The following is an 11,311-nucleotide window of genomic DNA, read 5'->3' as shown; positions in this document are numbered from 1 at the left end:
ATTTTGCCACTAATATAAAGTGCCATATGTGACAAAAAAACAATTTCAGAATCGCTAGCATACGTTAAAGCATCACTGAGCTATGAGGGCATAAAGTGAGACAGGTCAGATTTTGAAAAATGAGCCTGTCATTAAGGGTATAAACCCACACACCGTATACGCAGCATATTTACTGCTGCGATACGCAGCAAACACGCAGCAAACACGCAGCAAATACGCAGCAGATTAGATCTAAATAACTGAACACAGCATCAAATCTTCACCATCAAATCTGCTGCGTATTTGTTGCGTATCTGCTGCGTATACGGTGTGTGGGTTTGTACCCTAAGGGTACAAACACACACGGCTTATACGCTGCGTATTTACTGCTGCGATACGCAGCAGATTAGATCTAAATAACTGAACACAGTATCAAATCTGCTGCGTATCTGCTGTGTGTGTTTGTACCCTTAAGGGAACTAATCACCTCAAAAATGCATATATAGCTTTTTAAATGTCCACAGCACACTTTCCATACATGTTTCTATATACTCCCTGCCTCCCCCGTGTAATCCATAAAGTAACTTTATAAAACTGGCGCCCGGTATGCAAATTACATCAGGTAGTCACCTGGGCGGTGTTCGGCTAGATGGTAGTCACAGTCAGTCCGGGTCGCCTGGGCGCTCTTCGGCGGGAATCACGCCCCTCTGGGCGTGATTCAAATCACCCAGTAGCTCCGACGTCACTCGGGAGCGCGCCGTGCACAACGTCGCCGCACCTATGTTCTTAAGCCGCCGCGCATGCGCAGTACAGCCGCTCCCATTCAGGCTGTACTGCGCCTGTGCAGAATAGCCTCGAACTCCGGCTCGCACTGAGTTCGAGGCTATTCTGCACAGGCGCAGTACAGCCTGAATGGGAGCGGCTGTACTGCGCATGCGCGGCGGCTTAAGAACATAGGTGCGGCGACGTTGTGCACGGCGCGCTCCCGAGTGACGTCGGAGCTACTGGGTGATTTGAATCACGCCCAGAGGGGCGTGATTACCGCCGAAGAACGCCCAGGGGACCCGGACTGACTGTGACTACCATCTAGCCGAACACCACCCAGGTGACTACCTGATGTAATTTGCATACCGGGCGCCAGTTTTATAAAGTTACTTTATGGATTACACGGGGGAGGCAGGGAGTATATAGAAACATGTATGGAAAGTGTGCTGTGGGCTCTAACAGCACATTTAAAAAGCTATATATGCATTTTTGAGGTGATTGGTTCCCTTTAAGGCCCAAATAGGCTTAGTCTTGAATGGGTTAATTTGATGCCCATTTTTATGCCAACCTTGGGGTCCTTTTGGCCATTTTTATCACCGGTCCCCTCAGGGCCCCTCACTTACGGTAGGGTATGAATATTATACATTTTCTGTAAGAATAACAGCTAAAACAGGAAAAAGAAAAATCCTCTGAATAAGAAACTGCCGAATAAGAAACCAACTTCAGCCTCGTATGAAAGGTGGAATCTGATTGGTTGCCAGGGGCAACTGAGACAGTTTCACTTTACACCAGGGGTGTCAAACTCAGGCCCTCCAGCTGTTTCAGAACTACAATTCCCATCATGCCATGTAACAGCGGCGGGCCTGAGCTTTACACCATGCATGATAAATCTCCTCCTATGTCTTCACAAGGGGATTTCACTAAAACAGCGCCAAGACCATTGACAGGCTGTGTCCAATACTGCAGCTTAGCTTCTATGCACACTACAAAGCTGAGCTGCAGTACCAGGCACGGTCCATAAACAAGAGGAGCGCTGTTTCGCTGTTTTTTTAAAGAGAGCAGCCATGTTTTTTTTAAATCTTGTCCAACCTGTAAAGCCAGTAGTTGTGTGCAGAGAGGAGCCACTAGTGGGCGGTTTATGTGTTTCAGGTGGCTTTATTACCACCTATTGGACGGTATGAGGAAGCCTACCGGCCGGGCGTAAAGGACGGCGGCACCGCGCGACAAGACTCGACAGTACATGAATCGCCAACTGTCAGATTGTTCGCCGCAGCACGTGTTAATAAAGATGTTGAAGGATTGGACGCATCGGTGACAGCATCATTAAACCATACAAATAGAACTAGAACGTCACGTGGGCGTGGCCTGGGCATCACGCAAGTAGGCGGAGTCACACGTTTACCTCAATGTATAGCCTTTCGTCCTATCAGATTGCAGCTTGCATTGCAGCGGAAACAGGAGCTCAAACATGGCGCATTGTTGGCTTCAGCTCTAGGCATTTACATTTCACACCATAGAGGGCTAAAGGGTGAGGAGGGGAGGGAAGAGGTGTGAAGTCTCGCGAGATCTTCCCCGTTCTCCCGCTCCTCCCACCGGCCGAGCTAGCTGAGTGAGGGATGCTTGTCCGCCATCGCGGAGGGGTTTAGTCAGCGCCGAGCAGACTAGTTCCGGTACACTATACTACGTTCTGGCGGCAGCGCTGCTGGGGAAACAGACCTGCATAGAGGGCGCTACAGGAGCACCGAGGTCTCTGATAGGCCGGGCCCGGGGCCTCCTCACACCGACGCACGCCGGGGGGAGACAAGGAGGGGCCCCGGGGCCGAGAGGCGACGACGACTAAAGCCGCCAACATGTCGAACCTCAGCAAAGGCACCAGCAGCAGGAAGGACACCAAGATGAGGATCCGGGCCTTCCCGGTAAGAGAGGCTGAAGGCGGAGAGATTATGTGGGGGCACCTCCAGGGAGGCGGGGAGAGTGCCGGGGGAGGGGGCGGCTTCCTGGCAGTAAACACTGGAGGAGGGGAGAGCCCGGGCCCGGGGGTCTGTGCGGAGCACACAATGACAGGGCCCCCCATACCGGGGACAGATGCCGGGCCCCCCATACCGGGGACAGATGCCGGGGACAGATGCCGGGCCCCCCATACCGGGGACAGATGCCGACCCTGAGGCTGCCTGTGCCCACAGCTTCGGGGACAGTACAGGCTGCTGTTCTCTGGTGTCAGCCTGTATAATGGCAGTGCAGGCTGCTGTCCTCTGGTGTCAGCCTGTATAATGGCAGTGCAGGCTGCTGTCCTCTGGTGTCAGCCAGTCCCCCTGTATATCCGCAGTGCAGGCTGCTGTCCTCTGGTGTCAGCCAGTCCCCCTGTATAATGGCAGTACAGGCTGCTGTTCTCTGGTGTCAGCCAGTCCCCCTGTATAATGGCAGTGCAGGCTGCTGTCCTCTGGTGTCAGCCAGGCCCCCTGTATATCCGCAGTGCAGGCTGCTGTCCTCTGGTGTCAGCCAGGCCCCCTGTATATCCGCAGTGCAGGCTGCTGTCCTCTGGTGTCAGCCAGGCCCCCTGTATATCCGCAGTGCAGGCTGCTGTCCTCTGGTGTCAGCCAGGCCCCCTGTATATCCGCAGTGCAGGCTGCTGTCCTCTGGTGTCAGCCAGGCCCCCTGTATATCCGCAGTGCAGGCTGCTGTCCTCTGGTGTCAGCCAGGCCCCCTGTATATCCGCAGTGCAGGCTGCTGTCCTCTGGTGTCAGCCAGGCCCCCTGTATAATGGCAGTGCAGGCTGCTGTCCTCTGGTGTCAGCCAGTCCCCCTGTATAATGGCAGTACAGGCTGCTGTTCTCTGGTGTCAGCCAGTCCCCCTGTATAATGGCAGTGCAGGCTGCTGTCCTCTGGTGTCAGCCTGTATAATGGCAGTGCAGGCTGTTGTCCTCTGGTGTCAGCCAGTCCCCCTGTATAATGGCAGTGCAGGCTGTTGTTCTCTGGTGACAGCCTGTATAATGGCAGTGCAGGCTGCTGTCCTCTGGTGTCAGCCAGTCCCCCTGTATAATGGCAGTGCAGGCTGCTGTCAGCCAGGCCCCCCGTATATCCGCAGTGCAGGCTGCTGTCCTCTGGTGTTAGCCAGGCCCCCTGTATAATGGCAGGGCAGGCTGCTGTCCTCTGGTGTCAGCCAGTCCCCCTGTATAGTGTCAGTGCAGGCTGCTGTCAGCCAGTCCCCCTGTATATCCGCAGTGCAGGTTGCTGTCCTCTGGTGTCAGCCAGGCCCCCTGTATATCCGCAGTGCAGGCTGCTGTCCTCTGGTGTCAGCCAGGCCCCCTGTATATCCGCAGTGCAGGCTGCTGTCCTCTGGTGTCAGCCTGTGTAATGTCAGTGCAGGCTGCTGTTCTCTGGTGTCAGCCAACTCCCTCCTGTATAATGTCATCAGCCCCTGGATCTCCTCTGTGTCTCCTACTGAGAACCTTCAGAGACAATGAAGTATCCAGAAGGATGGGCCCAGCATGTGCTTACTGTCAGTGAATGGAGGCGATATTTTCCTGCTGATATACAGGACCTGAGACTGTCGAATATGTTTAAGACAAGTCTCTGTGTGACAGTAGATGCTTCTAGGCTAAGGGCCTTATTACCCCGACAGAGTATCTGACAGTTTTTTTTCAGCCAAAGCCAGGAATGCATTTGAAAAGAGGAGAAATCAAAGTCTTTCCAATGTTACATGTTCTCTGTTTATAGTCTGTTCCTGGCTTTGGCTCAAAAAAATCTGTCAGATAATCTGTTGGTGTAATGGGGCCCTAAGAATCAGGCCTGACTGTAGACCTGATATACAGCTGTAGGGCTTGTTATGTGACATGTCCCTTGTCTGGATAGGATCAGGACAGGTTTTTAGCCTTTGGATCGAAACTTCCAAACTGCCCCTTAAAGTGTTTTTCCACTTTTAGAAAAAACAAAGCCTAAAGACCTGTTGATGCTACAGAGTGACTCATAGGAGGGATTATCTGGCTCGTCCTGTGCTCTTGTTTTACCCCTCTGCATATTTGTATTTCTTATACTTGTTTTGTTAGTGAAGTGTAGATCTAATAAATGAGCTGCACAGTAACTTTCCCAATCTGTATCCTTCTAGCTTCTCTATTCACACTTGTAAGTAGTCTGATAAAAGAACAGGAAGTCAGGACTGCTTAAGGGCCCTATTCCACGGGACGATTACCGTTCAAATCTAAATGAAAATCGTTCGTTTGAATAGCAGTTAACGATTAACGACCGAACGAAAAATCGTTGATCGTTTAATAAGACCTGCACCTACTTTTATCGTTGCTCGTTCACAAATCGTTCGCATTGAATAAGATGTTGTTCGCCGTAGTGATGAACGCAATAGCGACGACAAGAAACAAACGTAAAAACAAGAAGTGGCTTGAAACAGCCGTACCCGAGTGATAACCAGCGCTGCCCAACACAGTATTCAGGAGTAGAGTGCAAATAAAAATGTAAAAGTTTATTGCATGCTGCACATATTACGCGTTTCAAGAGTACTAGGCTCTCTTCATCAGATTAAGTGCATGGTATAGATGGTAACAACAGGGTTTAAATACATAAAAGGGCGCCAAACACACCCACTAATTAAGAGGAGAAAAAAAAAAACAAAAAAAACTTTATAAACAATAACACATTAAGCATACACGTGAACAAAAAAAAAAAAAAAAAAAAAAAAAAAAAAAACTTTATAAACAATAACACATTAAGCATACACGTGAACACAGAATGGAGAAATGAACAGTGTGATGATAATCTAGATAATAGTGATTGTGTAGTTGAAGGGGCAATTAGCCACTATATGGATTATAAGAATGATCAGATCTATGGTATACGATACATAAAGAATAATTTGTATCTGGAAATACTATCTCTCGGGGCTCGCAGCGGTCACATGACATCTCATAGGTATATGTCAGAAATAGTAGGGACATGAGTCAGTCGGAATACAATAATAAAAAGAAGTGAATGGGCCTGGAGAGGATGGACAATGGCCAAAAAAGAAATCATAAGTACATACATACTAAAAAAGGCGCATATGAGTATTATGATAATGTGCAAACACATTCACATATCATGAACATATCAACCTATAATGACACAAAAAGTACAGATGTGGGTCTAAAAATGAACCACAGAAAATAATAGAAATAAAGTTGATACAAATGCAACAAATGTATAAGCACGTATATATACATCCACGAAAGGACCCAAGATAAAAGAATACATGCATATACAAGAAAAAAATATATATAAGGAAAAAACACAAACAACGATAAATGAATATCTAAATGTAAGGTTCTAAAATCATTTATATCAGAGGAGATGGATTAAAAAACATTCTCAATGTATTCATTTAAACCCTGAGGAATAAGGGTTTTTAGTTTGAATATCCAGAAGTTTTCCCTTTTTCTCAAACTCTGGAATCTTTGGCCACCCATAGGGATATGTTCAATGGGTAGAATGGAGAAAGGGGTGAAACTGGAGCTTGTGCATTCTATTGCGTGTCTGGAAACACTGTGAAGGACAAAGCTTTTTTCCACATTAGCCCTGTGTTGATTAATCCTGCTGCGTAATTGTTGAGTAGTGCGCCCAACATATTGTGTCCCACATTGACATTCCAGAAGATATATCACAAAGGAGGAGGCACAGTTCATGCGGGATTTAATAGAAAAATGTTCACCTGTGATATTAGATTGAAAACTTACGGATCTATGTTTAATATTAAGACAGCATTTGCAAGTTTTGCTGCCACATTTATAGCTACCTACCTGGTTGTTTAAAATAGAGTTGCAAGGGATGATACTAACAGGGTTAGCTTTGCGCAATTTGCTGGGAGCTAGGATATTTTTTAGAGAAGAGGCTCTTCTGTAGGTGACGGATGGTCTATCGGGAAGAATGTCCTTAAGAAAGGGATCATGTTTCAGGATTGACCAGTGTTTAGTGAGAATAGATTTGATGGATTTGTAGTCAGATGAGAAGGTGGTGATGAAGTTGAAACCGAACACTTCAGGGCCGTCGAGTTTGGTTTTTTTGCCTGGTTGAAGACACTGTTGCTGGCTAAGAGATTTGGCTTTAGCAGAGGAGTTTTTGATTAAAGATAATGGATATTGTTTGGCACGAAATCTTTGAGTGAGAATTTTGCTTTGTTTGGTATAGTCCTTTGTGTTTGAACAGTTGCGGCGTATGCGTCTAAATTGTCCATAGGGTATGTTCGTGATCCATTTCTTATAATGGCCACTTTTGAAATGTAGATAGCTATTCCCATCCACCGCTTTGAAATAGGTTTTGGTGAGGATCTTAGTCTTTTGGTGGAACACAATGATATCCAAGAATTCTGCATTGTCCATGAATATATTGTGGGTAAACTCTAGGCCCCAGGAGTTCTTGTTAATATCTTTTATGAATTCTTCCAATTCCACCATGGAATTGGAAGAATTCATAAAAGATATTAACAAGAACTCCTGGGGCCTAGAGTTTACCCACAATATATTCATGGACAATGCAGAATTCTTGGATATCATTGTGTTCCATCAAAAGACTAAGATCCTCACCAAAACCTATTTCAAAGCGGTGGATGGGAATAGCTATCTACATTTCAAAAGTGGCCATTATAAGAAATGGATCACGAACATACCCTATGGACAATTTAGACGCATACGCCGCAACTGTTCAAACACAAAGGACTATACCAAACAAAGCAAAATTCTCACTCAAAGATTTCGTGCCAAACAATATCCATTATCTTTAATCAAAAACTCCTCTGCTAAAGCCAAATCTCTTAGCCAGCAACAGTGTCTTCAACCAGGCAAAAAAACCAAACTCGACGGCCCTGAAGTGTTCGGTTTCAACTTCATCACCACCTTCTCATCTGACTACAAATCCATCAAATCTATTCTCACTAAACACTGGTCAATCCTGAAACATGATCCCTTTCTTAAGGACATTCTTCCCGATAGACCATCCGTCACCTACAGAAGAGCCTCTTCTCTAAAAAATATCCTAGCTCCCAGCAAATTGCGCAAAGCTAACCCTGTTAGTATCATCCCTTGCAACTCTATTTTAAACAACCAGGTAGGTAGCTATAAATGTGGCAGCAAAACTTGCAAATGCTGTCTTAATATTAAACATAGATCCGTAAGTTTTCAATCTAATATCACAGGTGAACATTTTTCTATTAAATCCCGCATGAACTGTGCCTCCTCCTTTGTGATATATCTTCTGGAATGTCAATGTGGGACACAATATGTTGGGCGCACTACTCAACAATTACGCAGCAGGATTAATCAACACAGGGCTAATGTGGAAAAAAGCTTTGTCCTTCACAGTGTTTCCAGACACGCAATAGAATGCACAAGCTCCAGTTTCACCCCTTTCTCCATTCTACCCATTGAACATATCCCTATGGGTGGCCAAAGATTCCAGAGTTTGAGAAAAAGGGAAAACTTCTGGATATTCAAACTAAAAACCCTTATTCCTCAGGGTTTAAATGAATACATTGAGAATGTTTTTTAATCCATCTCCTCTGATATAAATGATTTTAGAACCTTACATTTAGATATTCATTTATCGTTGTTTGTGTTTTTTCCTTATATATATTTTTTTCTTGTATATGCATGTATTCTTTTATCTTGGGTCCTTTCGTGGATGTATATATACGTGCTTATACATTTGTTGCATTTGTATCAACTTTATTTCTATTATTTTCTGTGGTTCATTTTTAGACCCACATCTGTACTTTTTGTGTCATTATAGGTTGATATGTTCATGATATGTGAATGTGTTTGCACATTATCATAATACTCATATGCGCCTTTTTTAGTATGTATGTACTTATGATTTCTTTTTTGGCCATTGTCCATCCTCTCCAGGCCCATTCACTTCTTTTTATTATTGTATTCCGACTGACTCATGTCCCTACTATTTCTGACATATACCTATGAGATGTCATGTGACCGCTGCGAGCCCCGAGAGATAGTATTTCCAGATACAAATTATTCTTTATGTATCGTATACCATAGATCTGATCATTCTTATAATCCATATAGTGGCTAATTGCCCCTTCAACTACACAATCACTATTATCTAGATTATCATCACACTGTTCATTTCTCCATTCTGTGTTCACGTGTATGCTTAATGTGTTATTGTTTATAAAGTTTTTTTTTTTTTTTTTTTTTTTTTTTTTTTTGTTCACGTGTATGCTTAATGTGTTATTGTTTATAAAGTTTTTTTTGTTTTTTTTTTTTTCTCCTCTTAATTAGTGGGTGTGTTTGGCGCCCTTTTATGTATTTAAACCCTGTTGTTACCATCTATACCATGCACTTAATCTGATGAAGAGAGCCTAGTACTCTTGAAACGCGTAATATGTGCAGCATGCAATAAACTTTTACATTTTTATTTGCACTCTACTCCTGAATACTGTGTTGGGCAGCGCTGGTTATCACTCGGGTACGGCTGTTTCAAGCCACTTCTTGTTTTTACGTTTGTTTCTTGTATCATACGGGCCCCCTTTTTTTCTGGGAGTATCCCGTTCATGTACCCTCAACTAGCTCTTGCAGCCTAACATCACATCAGAAGGACTTCCGCCTGGACCCACGTCAGGATCAACCTTCCATCCACCTACCCTACCTCAGGGTGATATGCATAAAGCCCAAGGGGCAACAAGGTGAGCCTTGCTACCTTCCCTTTCTCATTACCAACAACCTTTGCGGTATCACACGAGGCGCCGTCCTCTGCCTGTTTTTTTTTCTACCCTTTGTTATAGCGACGACAAGACGTCAGCAAAAACGATCATAAGTAACGATTATCTTTCCATGTAAATGGGTGAACGATTTCAGGTCTTTCGCAATAGCAGTCATTTGGATCGTTTATCATTAACGATTATGCGAACGATAATCGTCCAGTGTAATTGGGCCCTAAGGCTATGTTCACACTATGTGTAAACAACGGCCGCTCTCTGACATGTTGCTGCGGACGATATTATCATATTGGCCACAGGAACAACATTTTTATTATAATTGGAATGCTGGCACATTTGGGTGTGCCTGCGCTCCAATTAACCATTGAAGTCTATGCAATGTACGGCCGTCAGACAGGCCATACTCCTGTTGTTCACACTGTAGCAGTCGGAAATAATTGACATGTCAATTATTTCAACGGCCGTCAATACAATGGCTCTTGTAGACTTCAGTGTGGTGCATTATTTTAAGGCAAGAATGGCGTTCTTTTAACCACCAACAATGGCCGTTCTTGTCTTAAAAAATACAGTATGTGAACATAGCCTTATGATGATGTGCATATGCACAGCTTTTTTCTGATACATACAGCTTGTGTGCACTGTATTGGACCGTGCACCGTAGATACCTTGTGTGCACCGTATTGGCAGACAGGTGAGTGTGGTTCTGCGTGTTGCTGCACGCTGACAGAAAACGTGAAATGATGCACATTTAGATGACATTGTGCAAGTTACTGGGAGACGCATCTCGGAATTCTCTTGAAATATACACCAATACTGCCAAGCTGAATACAGGCACAACACTAGCAGAACCTGCAAAAAAATGGTAGCCGGAATAATTTCCATATCTGCTACCTGCAGCATTGTGTAACTCTCCCCCACTGTCTGCTGGTGTAGATGATGATGTATTCTGCTGGCAGAGTCTCCAGGAGTTCCCTGCAGTTCTATCTTTCCGAAGACCCCGACACTGCTCATCTCTGGGGGCTTGTGATCTGCTGACAATGGAGGTCATAGTCATAAGTATGAAGGAAGAGTGACACAAAAGGGAGGGGACATACTGTGCTGCCCCTATCCCTTGCTCTTCACTCATTTTGTTCTAGGTCACTTTTCCAGGAGTTGCTGATTCACAGCTGTCTAGTTACATTCATATTTGTCCTTTTATAGATCACATCATGTATCCCCTGATCATGATGGGATTGTTTACAGCCATTACTGTGTCACTGTTAGATCATATAAAGGAGAAGGTAACTAAACGGCAAATAAATCCAATATAGAGAACTGTGTGTGACTACACTTACAGGGACTTGTCCCATACCAGCATGCGTAATAGGGAGCTGCTGCTAGGGGCTGATAGACTGAATGTCTCCAAGCAATCTGTAGAAAACAAGGAGCTTACAATCTACTGGTTCCTTTGCACCTTCTGTTGTGGTTTTCAGAATAGCCGCTTAATTTTAAAAGGAACCTGTCATTAGCCACCTTGGTGTCATTAAACTGGTGCAAGGACCTGCGTGTCCTAATTGTAATTATTATTTTTCTGGAAGATGTTCTTTATTTTTTCTTTATCACAATAAAAAATTTGTTTGGAAAAAAAAACAAAAAACAAAACTATGATTTCTCTGAAAAGCTGCAAGAAATTGGATAGAATCATAGACAATTGTTATAAGGGAACCTATGATTCTGGCACCAAGAAATTGACAGGTTCCCTTTAAACCTTCAAAGTAGCATGATATATGTGTTACACCGTAGACTTCCCTCTATAGAGGTATTATTATGTAGTGTTCTCTAACCAATCACACTGGCACAAGAGCCCTGCCATTGC

General features: G+C 44.5%; 1 protein-coding gene across 2 annotated transcripts in view; it reads left to right on the top strand.

Moving 5' to 3' along the window:
- The first annotated feature begins 2,262 nt into the window (after positions 1-2,262).
- The window catches only part of CUL3 (cullin 3), a 62,014-nt gene continuing 52,965 nt past the window's right edge, over positions 2,263-11,311 (top strand). The window contains exon 1 of one of the 2 annotated variants that reach the window (XM_069975364.1): positions 2,263-2,660. In XM_069975364.1, the coding sequence (XP_069831465.1) occupies positions 2,595-2,660 (66 nt within the window). In that variant the 5' untranslated portion in view covers positions 2,263-2,594. The remainder of the gene's footprint in view (positions 2,661-11,311) is intronic. The other variant, XM_069975363.1, reaches the window with a different exon arrangement.

The sequence above is a fragment of the Dendropsophus ebraccatus genome, chromosome 6 (assembly GCF_027789765.1).
Source record: "Dendropsophus ebraccatus isolate aDenEbr1 chromosome 6, aDenEbr1.pat, whole genome shotgun sequence".
Classification (NCBI taxonomy): Eukaryota; Metazoa; Chordata; class Amphibia; order Anura; family Hylidae; genus Dendropsophus; species Dendropsophus ebraccatus.
Note: the sequence above shows the minus strand (reverse complement) of the source record. Positions and strands in the feature narration are given on the sequence as shown.